General features: G+C 39.1%; 2 protein-coding genes across 4 annotated transcripts in view; both read left to right on the forward strand.

Annotated features, from left to right (window-relative positions):
- Nucleotides 1-18,409, forward strand: part of WARS2 (tryptophanyl tRNA synthetase 2, mitochondrial) — a 97,289-nt gene that overhangs the window by 57,247 nt on the left and 21,633 nt on the right. For all 3 annotated transcript variants that reach the window (XM_025872543.2, XM_025872542.2, XM_073896056.1), the window contains one exon: nucleotides 16,062-16,142. In XM_025872543.2, the coding sequence (XP_025728328.1) occupies nucleotides 16,062-16,142 (81 nt within the window). The remainder of the gene's footprint in view (nucleotides 1-16,061; nucleotides 16,143-18,409) is intronic.
- On the forward strand, nucleotides 13,111-13,929 carry LOC112824576 (glutathione S-transferase Mu 3-like). The gene has a single exon (XM_025872544.2). It carries the CDS (start codon nucleotides 13,144-13,146, stop codon nucleotides 13,822-13,824), a length of 681 nt encoding a protein of 226 aa, XP_025728329.1. The 5' UTR covers nucleotides 13,111-13,143; the 3' UTR covers nucleotides 13,825-13,929.

Consider the following 18,409-nt stretch of genomic DNA (forward strand, 5'->3'; position numbering starts at 1 on the left):
TAATATAATAAGACAGCCTGATTTTGTAATTGGTCACTATATTTGAAGAGACATTTCACAAATGAAGAAGTAAGCACGTGGAAAGTTCAACATCATGGTCATCAGAGAAATGTAAAATAAAACCATAGGGATAAACCATTTCACCCACTTGAATGACTAAAATTAAAAATACTGGCAATACTAAGTTTTGGTAAGGATATGAAGCAGCTTGAACTCTCATTGCTGGCAAGAGTATAAAATGGCAATTTCTTACAAAATTAAACATATACTTACCACATGACCCAGTAATTCCAGTCCTAGGTATTTACCCATGAGAAATTAAGACATTGTCTGCAAAAATGACTTGTACACAAATGTTCATAGTATTTTAGTTATAATAGCCAAAAAAAAAAAAAAAACCCAAACATCCATCAACTGGTGAGTAAACAATTACAGAATATTCGGTCACTGGAATACTATTCAATAATGAAAAAGGAGTTTGTAACAACACAGAGGAGTCTCAGAAGTATTATGTTGATAGAAGCCAAGGACAGAAGAGTTCATATTATATAATAACATTTATATGGTATTCTACAATAGGCAGAACTAATCCATAATAACAGAAAACAGATCAGTGGTCTCCAGGAGCAGGAGTGTGGGATTGACTGCAAAGGGGCATGAGGGAACTTTTGGGGGACATTGAAATGTTCTGTGTCTTGATTGGTATGGTGGTTACATGTGTAACCATGTGTGGTTACACATGTGTGTAGATTTGTCAAAATTCATTGGACTGAACAGCTAAATAGGTCCATCTTACTGTGTGTAAATTATGCCTCACCAAAGTTGATCTAATATTTTAAAAAATTTTTAAATAAGTTGTTATATCAAGTAGAAAAAAAAGAGAGAAGCCCATGGAATTGTGTAGGAACACTACAGACATTTCAGTGTAGCTGTCATTCAGACACTTAAAATGACACAGGGAAAATAGATATGGCATGAAAATTTCATATGATCTTTGAGTCATCTGTTCACAGTGAAACCAAGAAGCAAACTGCTCACAAATTTAGTAAGTAAACTAATTATTTGATTTGTTGATATAGCATGTTCCCTATGCTTCTTCAAACGTTATAGATTTTATTTATTTATTTATTTTAAAGATTTTATTTATTTGACAGAGAGAGACACAGAGAGAGAGGGAACACAAGCAGGGGGAGCAGGAGCGGGGAAAAGTAGGCTTCCCGCCGAGCAGGGAGCCTGAGGCGGGGCTCAATCCCAGGACCCTGGGATCATGACCTGAGCCTAAGGCAGATGCTTAACGACTGAGCCACCCAGGCGCCCCAAACGTTATAGATTTTAAACCAGCCAGAAGCACTGTGAAACCAAGTGTAACCATTGACCTGACTCCAAGGAAAGTATGAAAGAGAGCAGTTTGTTTAGGACAATCCTTTGAATTAAATAGAAGGGATTTTAACGGCCAAGAATATCAGGAAATTTTAGTCAAGAACTAAAAAGAGCTTAAAATAAGAATTTGAAAACCATCTTATAATGTAAGATTTTCATTATTTTTGTTTGTTTTGAAATTGATGTCTTTCCTTGTCTAAACATTATTTATCCAAATCAAAACAAAAAATGCCTAGGGAGAGCCCATCTGTTACAAACGCATTTTCTTTTTTTCTTTTAAGATTTTATTTTTAAGTAATCTGTGCACCCAGTGTGGGACTTGAACTTACAACCCCGAGATCAAGAGGCACGGGTTCCATAGACTGAGCAAGCCAGGCACCCCTACAAACATGTTTTCTACTTCTTTGTATTATATCACAGGATTAAGAACACAGCTCAGTGTTTGTGTTTTTAATGAAGCGCCATGTGACCTCTTATCTGGGCTTAGTCTTTTCTTAATTCTTAAACATCTTTACTTCTCTGATCATTGATATACTGACCACTTCTTCCTTTTAGGGTTTTCTCTTGACTCCAATGATACAGCAGTAACATATTTTTCTTCTACTTCTCTGAGAGTTCATTTGTTTCCTTTATTGACTCCTCTTCTTTAATTCCCCGAAGTTCTGTCCTGAGATAAAAATCTCTGTATATGTATTCCACCTTCCTGAAGTCTTACCTCCTTCCATAACTTTCAGCCATTTTCTCTCCTGACCTTTGTCGCTAGCCCCGACCTTTTTCCTGAATTCTAAACTTGCACTTCTAGCTACCTTCTAGACATCTCTATATGGATATCTTTTCCAACTCTCAACTTTAACATATCTGAAGCCAGAACTTTTTACCTCTGACCAGCACCTCCACCTGATTTTTTAAAATAATTTGAGGTGAGATTCCCATAATATAAAATTAGCCATTTTTTCCTACCTTGAGAAATAGTTTTGATCTATATATTTTTTCTTTACATAGCCTTTAAAAGAAATCCTGGTAAAATACACATCACGTAAAATTTACCATCCTAACCATTTTTAAGTGTACCATTCAAAAGTGCTAAATGTATTCCCATTGTTGTGCAACCAATCTCCCGAACTTTTCATCTTAGAAAACTAAAGCTCTCTTCCCCTGTGATCCTCTGCCTTGTTTCTTAAACTCCACATATCAGTGAGATCATGTGATAATTGTCTTTCTCTGATTGACTTATTTCGCTTAACATAATACCCCCTAGAGAGGAAAAAATGAAACAAGCTGAAACCAGAGAGGGAGACAAACCATAAGAGGCTCTTAATCTTAGGAAACAACTGAGGGTTGCTGGAGGGGAGGAGGTGGGAAGATAGGGTGGCTGGGTGATGGACACTGGGGAGGATATGTGTTGTGGTTAGCACTGGGTGTCATGGAAGACTGATGAATCACAGATCTGTACACCTGAAACAAATAATACATTATATGTTAATTAAAAAATAAAAAAATAAGAAAACTAAAGCTGTATACCCATTAAACAACTTCCCATTCCCGTACCCGCTCCCCTGCTGCCGACCAAGCCCCTGGCCACCACCTTTCTACTCTCTGTTTCTATGAGTTTACTACAGGTAATTCATATGAGTAAAATCATACAGTATTTGTCTTTTGTGACTGGCTTATTTCACTTAGCATAATGTTCTCAAGGTTCATCTATGTTGTAGCATGTTTAAGGCTGAATAATATTTCATCATATGTATATACCACATTTTGTTTATCCATTTATCTGTCTAAGGACATTTTGGTTGCTTCTACCTTTTGGCTATTATGAACAATGCTGTGGTGAATATGGGTGTACAAATATCTCTTTGAGACCCTGATTTGAATTCTTTTGTGTATATACCCAGAAGTGGGATTGCTGGATCATAGGGTAATTCTATTTGTAATTTTTTGAGGACCACCTTACTGTTTTCCATAGGAGGTGGACCATTGTGCATTCCTACCAACAGTGTACAAGGGTTCCAATTTCTCTGTCTCACCAACACTTGTTATTTTCTGTTATTTTCTATTGTTTTTATTTGTTTTTGATAGCAGCCATCCTAATGGATGTGAGATGATATCTCATTGTGGTTTTAATTTGCATTTCTGTAATCATTAGTGTTGTTGAGCATCTTTTAATATATTTGTTGGCCATTTGAGTATCTTCATTGGAGAAACGTCTATTGAAGTCCTTTACCCATATTTAAAATCAGATTGTTTGTTTGTTTGTTGAGGTGTAGGAGTTATTTTCTCCTGTTTTATAGGTTGCCTTTGCACTTTGTGTTCTTGATGAAAAAAAGGTTTTAATTTTCATGTAGTCCAAAAACCCTCCATTGTTTTGTTGGATCTAAATTCCCAGGGCTTTCAGATATACCCACATAGAAATTTAAAATAGAAGCTTACTAAAAAAATAGATTTTACCAAAAATAAATAAACTGTCTGCCATCAAATTCTGCACAAGGTAGCTGTCTTATCCTGCCTCAACGTAGGTAATTTGGGGAGTTGCTTGTGGTAGATTGTGATTGTTTTAACTAATTCATGTTCATTTCCTGAAAGAACAGGGATCAGCCAACTTTTTGTGGAAAGGCATAGGTAGTAAATATTTTAGGCTTTGCAGGCCACATGCAGTCTCCATCACCACCACCTCTTCTCCTTTAACTCTTCCTCTTTTGCCTTCTTCTCTCTCTCTCTCTCTTTTATTTGACTATCCTTTAAAAATGTAAAAAACCTGGACTGAATGAAAATAATCCACAGGCCACAGTAGTTTGCTAAGCCCCATGTATGAGGATTATGTGTCCTCATCCATTACCATGTGACTATGAGTGCATCCTATAAGAGATGTGTCTCTCCCTACCCCACTGATGTTGGGCTCATCCATATGACTTGATTTAGCCACTCGAAAGTGATTGGCCATTTTGTACATGATGCCTAAGCAGAATGTTTAAAAGCAATTCCATGTTTGTTCTAACTCTGCTGCTCTTTTCCTCTATCCTAAGAATGGCATGTTCCAGATGGGGAGTACTCCTTCAGTTTGGGTCTTGGAATGGGAAGGTGTATAAAGCAAAGTTATAGCCAGCCTACAGCTACCAATATGTAATGTGTATGAAAAGAAACCATTACTGTAAGCCATTTATATTTGGGGTTATTTGTTACTCAGCATAGCTTAGAAATAGCTGACTAATATAATGCAATAGATTTTTTAAAAACATATATACACAAATACACATATACACAATCAGCAATAGAATTTAGATGGCTTTTAACTCAACAGCAGGCTGATAGACGCTACTTATTTAGCTTTGCAAGTATTGGACTAAGAAAAAGTATAGAAAAATCCAAATGTGTACACAGAGATGTTCATTGCAAGCATAAATACTGACAGTAGAAGAGAGTGGGTGAGAGTTTATTATTGATAACATGATTCTTTTAATTAAGATCAGATCCCCAAACAAGGTTCTTTTAAGGGGCTTTGTCATGGGGATGATAAGCATCCAATAAAAATAACTCAGCATGAAATTGCTCATTTCGAGAGGATATGATAAATGGGAACTTGTGAGTGAATAGTCTTCCACATGTTCTAACCAGAATTTATAGGACCTGATTCCTGGGAAGATAATGTTTATATGGGAAATAGTAAAATTATAAGGGACACTGAGGGTATCTTAGACATTTGATCCAGTATTTACTGAACCAGCTCATTGCCTGAGTGGGTTTGATTGATATCTAGCAGCTATCGCTTTGGGAATCATGGTATTCCATGCTCTTTTTGTTAATTATGTATTTTTGGAAAAAAATTTAAATGTGGCAAAATACAGAGAACAATGTAATAAACATTCATGTTTCCAGCAGCAAGGGTGAATATTGTTAACATTTTGTCATATTTGCTTGACTTTCTTATATTAAAATAAATATAATAAAAAATAATTATGAAGGTGAAGGCCCCTCTAATCCTTCCCCTTGCCTACTCCCTGTGCCCCTCCTCCGTGTGTCCCTTTTCTCTCTCCCCAGGCAACCAAAATCGTGGATTCTGTATGTATCAGTCTAGGCAATTTGTGATACCTGTTTTCATGTATAATTTCATGAACAATATATAATATTTTTATTTGTGTGGTTTTTAAAAATTGTATAAGTGATGCCATATTGGAGTACCTTTTAGCAATTTTCTTTTTTCATACAACAGTGTGTTTTTGTGATCTCATGTTTATGCATATAAATCTAGTTCGTTTCTTTTATGTATTGTATAATATGCTATTATATAAATAGGCCACACTTTATTTAGACATTTCCCTATTAATAAATCTTTAATTTCATTCATGCATTCATTTAACAAGTATTTATTGAGCATTTTCTCTGTCTTGGATACTCTTCTAGGTACTCATGTGAAGAAATAGACAAAAATCTTTGCCACCACGGTACATTTCTCTGTCTTGGATACGCTTCTAGGTACTCAGTGAAGAAACAGACAAAAATCTTTGCCACCACGGTACTTACTTTATGTTGGGGTGCACAATATAAATAATAAGTATAATAAATTAGCCAAACATAAAGTATATTAGAAGGTGATAGGTTATACAGAAAAAAAATTAAGGGATATTAGGAGTGCCATTGAGGGAAACATTGTTATTTTAAACAGTGCAGTCTGGGTAAGCCCCCTTAATAAGATGGTATTTGAGCAAAGACAAGGAGAAGGAGTTAGCCACGTGGATATCTGGAGGAGGAGAATCCCAATCACAGAAAAGAGCCAGTGCAAAGCCCCTAAGGTGGGAACATGCTGGTGTGTTCAGGGAACACAAGGAGGCCTGCGTGGCTGGAGGAGAGGGAGTAAAGGGGGAGGGGTGGAGGATTGGAACCACAGACGTTACAGGGTTAAATGGGAGGAGATGATAGTGCCTGGTCTGATAGGCCATTGGGAGGACTTCGGCTTTCACTAGGAGGAAATGAGAAGTGGAGGGTTGGTTTTTTTTGGTGTTTTGGGTTTTTTTTTTTTAAAGATTTTTATTTATTTATTCATGAGAGACAGAGAGAGAGAGAGGCAGAGGGAGAAGCAGGCTCCCAAGGAGCAGGGAGCCCGATGCGGGACTCGATCCCAGGACCCTGGGATCATGACCTGAGCCGAAGGCAGACGCTTAACCATCTGAGCCACCCAGGCGCCCGGGTTTTTTTTTTTTTTTTTTAAGATTTTATTTATTTATTTGACAGAGAGAGAGAAACAGTGAGAGAGGGAACACAAGCAGGGGGAGGGGGAGAGGGAGAAGCAGTCTTCCTGCTGAGCAGGGAGCCTGATGCGGGGCTCGATCCCAGAACCCTGGGATCATGACCTGAGCTGAAGGCAGAGGCTTAACGACTGAGCCACCCAGGTGCCCTGAGAAGTGCAGGGTTTTGACCAGAGAAGTCACATGATCTACATCTTTAAAGGATTGCTTCTGCTACTATGTTGAGAATAGATTGTATGAGAAGTTAGTGGAAGCAGGGAGCCTAGTTAGCAAGTTATTACAGTAGCCCAGCTGAAGGTTGTTGGTACCTGGGCCAGCACGCTGGGGGAAATGGTAAAAAGCAGTAAGATTCTGAATATCTTTTGAAGGTAAAATTAACAAGATTTGCAGATGGATTAGACATGGAGTGTGAGAGAGAAAGAGGCATATGAACGTCTCCAAGATTTTTGCCTAAGTAACTGCAAGGATAGAGTTGCCACCAACAGAGATGACAACCGTGGACAGAGCAGGTTCAGGATGGAGGAGGGGGAGTTCAGTTTTGGAGGTATTGAGTTTGAGGTGTCCACTAGGTCTCCACATAAAGATGCTCAATAGATAGTTAGATATATGAGTCTGGAGTTGAGCAAAGAGGTCTGGCCGGAGTTATAAATTTAAAAGTCATCAGTTATTCGGATTATAGTTAAAACCATGATTGTATCTAAAGCCATGATAGGAGATGAAATTGCAGAAAGAGTGAGTGGAGAAAAGAGTAGAAGTAAGAAATCAAGGACAAAACCCTGGATGTCTGCAGTATTAAGACAATATTTTTAATGTACTAATTATATATTGATATTAATTAATATCAATATAATATCAATATAATATTAATGGTTTATCCTAGCCACTACCCTTGCTGGCAGAGTTGTGTGGTTGTAGTGGAATGGTAGAGGTGAAAACCTGACTGGGATGGGCTGAAGTGAGAAGGAAGTGGCAGCTCTCGTCACTTTATCTTTCTTCATTGATGAGAACCCATTCTCCCCACTCACCGTGTTGAAAGATCTGGCGTTGACTTTGCCTTGAGGACCACATATTCCCATATGGAGGAAAAGAGATCATGCTAAAGATCAGAAAATCTGGATTCCTGTAACGATGTTACCTTTATTGCTACAGGATAATTAATTGTGAACGCCTCAAGGGATAGTTGTGATGAACTGCACCGGGATAGTTACTGAAACTGTTTACTGAGACACATCATACAATTCACTCATTTAAAGTGTAAATTTACTGGTTTTTAGTGTATTCACAGAGTGGTGCATCCATCAATCACCACAACCAATTTTAGAAAACTTTCGTTGCTCCAAAAAGAAACCCTGTGTCCATTGCCCCCTCTACTCACTCCCTGGCAAGCACTAATCTACTTTGTCCCCTGTGGATTTGCCTTTTCTGAACATTTCATACAAATGGAATCAGAAAGCATCTGTTCTTTTGTGATTGGCTTCTTTCATTTAGCATAATGTGTTCAGTGTTTATCCATGTTTTAGTATTATCAGTACTTCATTTGTTTTTATTGTTAAATAATATTTTGTTGTATGGATATACCACATTTTGTTCATTCCAGTCAACAGACATTTGGGTTGTTTCCGATTTTAGCTATTATGAATAACGCTGCCGTGAACATTTGTGTAATGTTTTTTGTATGTTTTCAGTTATCTTGGTATACACCAGGAGTAAAATTGCTGGGTCATATGGTAACTCTGTATTTACCATTTTGAGGGACTGCTAAACTGTTTTGAAAGTGGCCATGTCACTTTGTATGAGGGTTTCACCACCAATGTATAGGGATTCCAAGTTCTCCCTTCCCTTCCCAAAACTTGTTATTGTCTGTCTTTTTTTATTTTAGCTATTCTGGTGAGTGTGAAATGGGATCTCAGTGTGGTTTTGATTTATATTTTCCTAATGACTAATGATGTTGAGTATCTTTTCATAGGCTTATTGGCTATTTGTATACCTTCTTTGGAGAGATGTCTTTTCTAGTCCTTTGCTCATTTTTAATTGGCTTTATTTCTCTTTAATTGTTGAGTTATAAAAGTTTTTTTTATATTCAGGATACAACTCCCTTATGAGATGTAGGATTTGCAAATATCTTCTCCTATTTTGTATTGACTTTCACTTTCTTGATGGTGTCCTTTGAAACACAAAAGTTTTTCATTTTGATGAAGTCCAATTTTTTTTTCTTTTATTGCTTGTGCTTTTGGTGTCATATTTAACAAACCATTGCTTAACCCCAAGGCCATGGAACTTTACTCTTCTGTTTTTGGTAAGCATTTTATAGTTTTACCTATTTATGTCTGTGATCCATTTTGGTGAGAGGTTGGGGTCCGGTCCAACATCATTCTTCTGCATGTAAATATGCGCATGTAGATATTCACTTATTTCACCACCATTTGTTGAAAGATTGGCCCTTCCTCCATTGAACTGTGTTGGCACCTTTGGTGAAAATGGATTGACTGTAGATGTATGGATTTATTTCTGGACCCTCAGTTCTATTCTATTGATCTACATATTCTATCCTTATACCAATAGTGCATTGTTAGATTGCTATAGTATTACACTGACTGATAGTTGGCTGTTAAACCAAGTTTGCATTTCTGGAATAAATCCCATTTGATCATATTGTGTAATTCTTTGTATATGTTACTGCATTTGGTTTATTAGTATTTTGTTAAGGATTTTTGCATCTCTATTCGTAAAGGGTATTGGTCTGTAGTTGTCTTTTGTTGTGATGCCTTTGCCTGGCTTTGGTATCGAGGTAATACTGGACTCTTAAAATGAATAGGAAAGCATGCCCTCTTTTTTTTTTTATTTTCTGGAAGAGATTAGGAAGAATGGTATTTATTTTTTAAATGTTTGTTAGAATTCACTAACCCCCCACACACTTAGCATTCCTTTTTCTCATTGCTGATTGTTTAGTGACTTTTCTGCAGCAATTATGTAAAGTCTGTCTTCACTGTCATGTCTGGCCACTGCAGTCTGTTGGGTTAGCTTAGTATTCAGGTAATAATTGAACAGACATTTCCAAATGCCTCGATCCTGTATTTTTTAAAATTTTTTTAGATTTTATTTATTTATCTGAGAGAGAGAGAGGTCACAAGCAGGGAGGAGGGGCAGAGGGAGAGGGAGAAGCAGACCCCGCCCTGCTGAACAGGGAGCCCAGTGTGGGGCTCGATCCCAGGACCCTGGGATCATGACCTGAGCCAAAGGCAGATGCTTAACCGACTGAGCCACCCAGGCACCCCTCGATCCTGTATTTTTGACCTGTTGCTGAGGGGTTTACAGAGGGCCTCAAGGTGAGCCAGAGGTGAAAGATTAGGGTCTTCTCAGGTCTGTCCTGGACATGTGCATAGCCCTGGACATGGATGTGTCCTCTTAGCTGGCCCACGAATATGTCAGGTTTTTCCAAAGCACCCAATGGGCATATCATTTCCCAGCTTTTTCCTTTAAGTTTTTGGCTAGTCCCTGATCTTCGCCTCCTGGTATCAGCACCTCAGGCAGCTGCAATATTAAATCATTGCTGCTGATTATTTCTGGAAGATGTCCTATGGATAGGGTTTTTCCCACTGAGTGAGCTCTAAGTGAGGTCAGATAACAACACGCCCTGCAAATGGGGTTTTTCCAAGGAGCTGTCAGCTCAAATAGTGACAGTTCTTTGCGGATGAGAATGGTCTTTTTGAGAAGCTCCAAACCCAGTCTTCTCTTTCCAATGGCTGCTAGGCTGCTGATTTTCATAGCTACCACAGACATGGGGCAAGGATGATGGGAATAGGGTGAGTTAAAATGCCACAAAATGCTGTTGCTACTGAGATTCAGATGTTTTTCTTAAGTAAGCACTCTTCACATTATTGTAGGCCTTTCGTTAATTTTCCAGAGTTCTGTAAAAATTGACTTTGACAATTTTTGCTAGTGTTCTCGTTGCTTTTATGGAGGAGCCGATTTTCAGAGCTTGTTACTCTGCCATTCCAGAAGGCCCTCCACCTTCTTTTAAACACCCCAAACATTTTAATTTTTATCTTATTCGAGACCAAATGTAGTTAGATTTTACTAGCCTTTTATCTATTTTCACAAACTGAACACGCCTGTGAACTTGTACCCGGAATGTTCTTCATGCCCCTTTCCAGTCACTAAGTATCCTTCCTCCAAGATAACCTGTTTTTAAATTTGGTATAATTTGATTTAGTATATACTTTTTTGTGTCTGGCTTCTTTCACTCCACATTGTTTATGAAATTCATTCACATTGTCGGATGCAATTGTCCATTCATCCTCATTGCTCTGATATTCCATTGTATGAATATGCCACAATTTATCTATTCTACTTGGGTGGACATTTGGATCACTTACAATTTAGAGTTGTTACAATGCATTCTTGCGCATGTATCTTTGTATATATGTGTACATTTTTGTTAGATATATACCTAGAAATGGAACACCTGGGTCATTTGTTATATGGATGTTAAATGTTTGTGGATACAGTCAGTTTTCAATGTTGGTATACCGATTTACATTCTCACAGTAGTGTATAAGTATTATATTTATTCAATATCCTTGCCATACTTGGTATTATTTGACTTTTTCATTTTAATCATTCTGAGTATGTGTGGTATCACATTATGACTTTAATTTGAACGTAATGCATTTTTGGCCTATTTTCATAGTGTTATCTGCTTTTTTTCTAACCAATTTGTAGGAATTCTTTTTTTTCCTTGAAAATTTTATTTATGAGAGAGAGAGAAAGAGGGCATGCGCTGGGTACGGGGAGAGGGAGAGGGACAGGCAGACTCCCCACTGAACACGGAGCCTGACGAGGGGCTCCATGTGGACTCAATGCTGGGCTGGATCCCAGGACCCCGGGATCATGACCTGAGCTGAAATCAGACCCTTAACCGACTGAGCCACCCAGGCGCCCCAATTTGTAGGAATTCTTTACATATCCTGTATACCAATATATTCTTTATATGTTTACAAATATTTCCTTCCACTCTGTGACTTGCCTTTTTCCTCTTTAAATGGTGGTGTTTGATAAAGAGATGTTATTAAATTCGATGTAATTTTATTTATCAATATTTTTTGCTTTATGTGTAGTACTTTTTGGGTCCCATTAAGATTTGGTACTGACTCAGAGAAATCAAATGCAATCAACTGATTTAATTTTTTTCCTGTAAATTTTTTTTTGAAAAATCCTATGATTTATGCAGAACATTTTAGTCTCCCTTGAAGAACAGTGGTGCTTTTCCACGAGTGTATTTTTTGAACAACTGTCCTCTTTAATTTACAAAAGCATCCACCAAACGTCCAGCCTTACATAACCCCATTCCAGAAGATTCTTTTGTTCTGTCCTAGCAAACCCAACAATTCCACTGAGTACATCTCTCATCCCATTTGTTCCTACTCACCCATCTGCTCTATTTTCAGAGATAACAGAGACTAACTAATTAGATGTGAATTTCTCTAACTTTCTGCTCTCTACTCCTATCTCATAAGATAGATCCTCGTCTGTATTTAATTCCCCTCCCCTTGCTTCAGTGGAAGACATTTTATAGAAAGTAGGTCTATCCCACCTTAAAAAATAATAATAAATTTGTTTATTCTTTAACCCATGCCAGGTATTCCCATCTCTCTCCTTCCTGAAAAAAGAAATATCTTACATATTTGATAAAATTGCATGGAATTAAATATACCCATACAATGAACATATGTAATACTGGTGAAATCTAACTAGGGCAGATGGATTGTATCCAACTCAATTTCCTGGTTGTGATATTATCGTATAGTTATGCAAGATGTTGCCATTGGGGGAAACTGGGTGAAGGTATATTGGGTTGCACTGTATTATTTCGCACAGCTACACATGAATCTACAATTATATCAAAATAGGAAGTTAAAACAGAAGTCTTTCTAAAAGTTATCTGTAATAATAACCACCATTTATTGAGTTCTTGCTGTGGGCTAGGTACTATTCTAAGCACTGACAGGTGGTTACTATTGTTAACCTCATTTTATAAATGAGGAAACTGGGGCACAGCGTGAAGCCACTTATACAGGGTCACCCAGCTCATAGATGGCAGAGTTAGCAGTCAGATCCAGGCAGCCTCATTCCAAAGGCGGAGCTCTGAGTCGCTCTGCTCTACTTCTTGTGTATCTGTTTTTGTATCCTTTCACACTTCAGCCCACCCCTCTATAATTTAGCTTCTCTCCCAGTCACTCCCCTGACTCTGCTTTGCCTGGATCACCAATAAGTCTGTTGCTAGGGGCGCCTGGGTGGCTCAGTCAGTTAAGTGTCTGCCTTCAGCTCAGGTTGTGATCCTAGGGTCCTGGGATCGAGCCCCAGCATCGGGCTCCCTGCTCAGCGGGGAGTCCGCTTCTCCCTCTCCCTCTGCCCCTCCCCACCTCCACTCCCCCATTTGTGCTCTCTCTCTCAAATAAATAAATAAAATCTTTAAAAAAAAATGTCTGTTGCGAGTCCTGGAAGGCACCGAGACAGCATCGGCATGTCGTTGTCCAAGTCGACCATGGTTCTAGGTTACTGGGATATTCGCGGGCTGGCGCACGCCATCCGCATGCTCCTGGAGTTCACTGATACATCCTATGAGGAGAAACAGTACACGTGCGGGGAAGCTCCCGACTATGATAGAAGCCAATGGCTGGATGTGAAATTCAAGCTCGACCTGGACTTTCCTAACCTGCCCTACCTCATGGATGGTAAGAACAAGATCACCCAGAGCAATGCTATCTTGCGCTACATCGCTCGCAAGCACAATATGTGTGGTGAGACTGAAGAAGAAAAGATTCGAGTGGACATCATGGAGAACCAAATAATGGATTTCCACATGCAGCTGATACGACTGTGCTATAGCCCTGACCTTGACAAACTGAAGCCTCAGTACTTGGAACAGCTACCTGGACAACTGAAACAGTTCTCCTTGTTCCTGGGGAAATTCTCATGGTTTGCAGGAGAAAAGCTCACCTTTGTGGATTTCCTCACCTATGATGTCTTAGATCAGAACCGTCTGTTTGAGCCCAAGTGCCTGGATGAATTTCCAAATCTGAAGGCTTTCATGTGCCGTTTTGAGGCTTTGGAGAAGATCGCTAACTACATGCAGTCTGACCGCTTCCTGAAGATGCCCATCAACAACAAGATGGCCCAGTGGGGCAACAAGAGAACATGCTGAGCAGGAGGTGGACTTGCACTGCTTGTTTTGTTCCATCCTGTCCCTAGGGGGCGTGTAACTCTCTCTTCTCTGGTCTTTTCAATAAATAGCGTTTAGGCTAAAAAAAAAAAAAAAATGTCTGTTGCTAAATCAAATGGGTTCTTTTTTGGTCCTTACCTTTCTTCCTGCAGCTTTTGATATTGTTCATACATTCAGTAAATATTTATCGAGCACAGTGTGCCAGACTGTTTGATGGCAGTGAACCAACCAGGCAAAGTTGCCTGCAGCTGAAGGATGTGTATGTCTTTACTTGGTACAGTTAGGGAGTCAGAATCTTCGGTCACTGCTGACTTGTTTGTGGGTGGTCAACAAGCCCCCTTCTGTGTTCCATGTTTTTTTCCCCCCCTGCCCATGGCTAAAACAGATCATATGATTATTTTTGTTTGTTTTGCCACATGTAGCCGGAGTTACTATATTTAGATACCATTTTCACTTTTCCCCGGATAGAAATCTGAACCTTTCTGAGCAGTTGTCATGAATATGGATAAATTAAGAGAGCCAAATCCTGAACTATACTACTCCTTCTTATATAATTATTAATGATAGATTATGAAAATTGCCTTTGCCTTTTTCTTGCCTTTTTCTGTATAAGAATAATTTGGATTAATTTTATGCCCCCTTATTTGGAAATACCAGGAAGATTTCTATAGAATATTAAATAAGTTTCATTCTATATGTTCAAATAAAAAGCTACTCTGAGGAAAATACTTGATTTTATGAAGACATGATGGTAGCTTCTTGCATATCACCAAAACTGAGTACTTAAGCCTGAGTCGAAGGGAAGGAGTCATCTTGTCTCCTTCCACATATGCATGGTTGTTTTCTGTATTTTCATTCCTTTCCCTAATTCAGTAAAGAAGAAAAAAAAATTTCTCCTACTTCTTCATGCCAAAAAAACAACTCTTGTTTTATTAGTTCTAATGGGAATGTGTTTTGCTTGATGAGTGGAAGCAACCATAATCCTCTTGCTTCCATCCAGGGTAACTGTTTTTGTCTGATAGCTGTTTGTTTACAGCACCAGTTAGCAATTTGTATGGACAGCGCTGCTCTGAATGAAACCCAAATGCCTCTTGGAAGAAAGAAGACGGATTCAGCCCAGCAACTTGCAAAATTTTAAAAACAATTCCTTGTCAAACATGTGAAAAACAACTCTTCCCTCTCCACGACTCAAGGAAAAAAATGAGAAACTATCTTACACCAGATGGTGATTCCTTGCTAGTAAAATAGGCCTGGGCTGACTCGGCTCCATCCCTTTATATTCCCTTTGCAAAACCCACAAAGAACACATTTGGGGCCACTTTTCAGAGTTGGCAACAGTCTCTGTGTTTTAAGGAAATCATATGGACACACACACAAAAAAGCCACAATGGATGAAGGGCTCGGGATCCCCAGAGTCCAGAAACAAGATATATAGGCCTTAAATTCTAGGTCATCAGTTCGAACCTGGCCTGGACCCAAGAATATCCCATCTGTTGCCAGGTTTGGTTACTTGATTAAATTTGGTTAAAACAAATTGAGAAAAGGTTATATTTTCTTGTTGACTAAACCTCTTTTTAAAAAGAAGAAGAGGAAGAAGGAGGAGGGGGAGGAAGTGGAGGGGGAGATGGGGAAGAAAGAAGAAAAGAAAGAGAAGAATTGAAACTGTAAAAAAAAAAAACCCCACCCTTTGGGATGATAAAGTGATTCTTAAATTTGAAATTACTGCAGGTCTAAAAGATTCAATCATTAATTTTAAGGCCAGTACCTTTCTGTACTATTTACATGTAAGGTATTAGAGTGGCTTTCATATATTTAGACGTTATTTAGAGAGGATTTGAATGTGTGTGTGTGTGTGTGTATGTGTGTGTGTGTGTGTGTTAATTACCTTGGCTTTTTTAAAGCTGGAATAGATGCCTCAAGGCACAATGAGACCCTCTCCCTGAAGATGTTGAAGCAGATTCTGGTCAGCCACTTGCTAGGGATGTTGTGAGGAAGATTTAAGCACTAGAATAGTAATTGTATTGGTTAGTGTTAAATCTTTCTTCTTCATCTAAAATCCCATGCATTATGAATCAGTTCCCTTTGCCTGTCATTTTTTAAATTACCTTGATTTGGGGTCTTCCCAGCCACTTGAGGTAATACCTGTCATCTGTTTAGTTTTGCCTTATGTGCAAGAAACCATTGACTGCCTTCGCTAATGTCTTGTTTTATTTCTTTAGGTGTCTGAACACACACAGTTAAGTTGGATCCTCACCTGCATGGTCAGATTACCCCGGTTACAGCATTTACACCAATGGAAGGTAAATGCCAGTGATCTGATTAATAAACAAAAAGGAGTTCAAAGTCCCCACTATGACTGTTTTTTTCTTCCCCTGTTTATTTTTGTGTTCTGCTCTGGGAATCCTGAGTTTACTGGTCTCCCTGGTCTGTTACTCACTAGTGGCCGGAACAGCATCTTAATTTCTTGGCCTCAGGGTATTAAATGGAAAGTAAGAGGGTTCTCCAGGATTCCAACTTAAAAACAGGATAAAAATATCCACATTATTAACTGTTTGATTTTAGCTGTAGGTCGAATCAGAGTGATCTTTGGATAGATTTGGTAATGACTTTGGACCTACCACATTATAATTAACAAACAATTGCAATTTCTGGATTACTGGACCCCGAAGTTGCCTGCCATCGCCATGTAATTAGCCAGCAGTAAGGCTGGAATGTTTTCACTGTGCGGAGAAGGAACAACATATTTTATTTAACATTTAAACATGTTGAGTCCAGGCAACAGTTCAAACCCACAGCAAAATTAAGGCTGTACTTTTTCTAGGAAGTTCAACTGAGAAAGATAAATTGGATAATTCATAGTACTTCATTTCCATTTATTTTTGCAATTGGATAACCTGAGGGTAGGTAGCCCCCAAGTGCGTCAACACTAAATTTCAATTTCAAGCTTCTTTCCAGCATATTTTCAGGGCCATTGGTTTCTTCAAAAGCTGGTTCAGAAGCCTCCAGATCTGTCACAGAGAGAAACAGAGCTTTTAAAGTGACCGTGCCGAAATAAGAGGTTAAGTGGTAATGCTGCAGAATCATTACCTGCCAGGGATTAGAAACAAAATTTTATAATGTTCTCTACCATATTTTGGTTTCAGCCAAGACTTTCTCATTTTATCGAAATACTCTGAGTTGAATACTGAGATCCTTTTCAGAAGAACTGAATACTAATTTAATGGGAAATGTTCCCACTTTAAAATCGTGTCTGAGAACCTACTGATAACACATGACTAGAAAATTCACTAACTCAGGTTTCCCCCACTATTCAAAACTAGAGCATCCCAATGAAACCCTTCATAAGCTGAAATGGAGCAGAGCCAAGAAACAAGTATCATTTCATACAGGCGAAAATCCTCTTCCGGTTTCTTTCAGTTACTGAAAGCAGGCACCAATACATGTCTTTCAGAAAAGCCAAGTGGCATAATGAGAAGTTTCAGGTAGCAAGGGAAACCTATATTCTGGAGAAGCCTTCCCACCAGGCTGTGATTTTTTCTTTTTAAAGGATTATTTATTTATTTTTTAGAGAGAGAAAGAGTGTGAGCGGGGGGAGGGGGGGTTGGCAGAGGGGCTGGAGAGACAGAGAAGCCAACTCCCCACTGAGCACAGAGGCAAAGCAGGGCTCCATCTCACATCCTGAGATCATGACATGAGCCGAAACCAGGAGTGGGTCGCTCAACCGACCGAGCCACCAGGCACCCACTGTGATATTTTATTTGTGGGAAAAACATGGATTTCAAATGCCAGCCTTATCCTAGAGCATGTTACTGCCTTCTCAGGTCATTCCTTCCTTAGCAAATACTGGCGATGCCTTCTGCAACTCTCAAAGCACACTAGGGGCTGGAGGTACAGCAGTCAACAGGACAGACAGATGCACCCACTTTCATGAGGCCTGTAGTCTATTTGCGCAGAGACAGTTGCACAAGCAATCAAGAAGTGTGAAAAGTGATCAGAGGGAGGGGTCCCAGTACTGTAGGAGGATCTAAGAGCACCTCGCTTGGTTTTGATTAAGGGGAAATAGTAGGGTAGAAAGGTGGGGTCAGGGCTGCTAAGGTCACAGTTATTTGTAGGATTCCACAGGGGGTAACACAGATGGGAGGCATCTGGGGCACATAATAGGCACTCACTAAATATTAATGCTCTCCATATCTCCCCTCTTCCTTTGTAATTTCAAGACCCAGTATTCTAATATAAAAAGACTATACATCTCCGGGGGTCCTCCTACACTGTTGGTGGGAATGCAAGCTGGTGCAGCCACTCTGGAAAACAGTATGGAGGTTCCTCAAAAAGTTGAAAATAGAGCTACCATAGGATCCAGCAATTGCACTACTGGGTATTTACCCCAAAGATACAAATGTAGGGATCCGAAGGGGTACATGCACCCCGATGTTCATAGCAGCAATGTCCACAATAGCCAAACTGTGGAAAGAGCCAAGATGTCCATCAACAGATGGATGGATAAAGAAGATGTGGTATACACACACACACACACACACACACACACACACACACACACACACACACA

The sequence above is a fragment of the Callorhinus ursinus genome, unplaced genomic scaffold (assembly GCF_003265705.2).
Source record: "Callorhinus ursinus isolate GAN/ISIS: 27379988/994484 unplaced genomic scaffold, GSC_fseal_2.0 scaffold9, whole genome shotgun sequence".
In the NCBI taxonomy this organism is placed as follows: domain Eukaryota; kingdom Metazoa; phylum Chordata; class Mammalia; order Carnivora; family Otariidae; genus Callorhinus; species Callorhinus ursinus.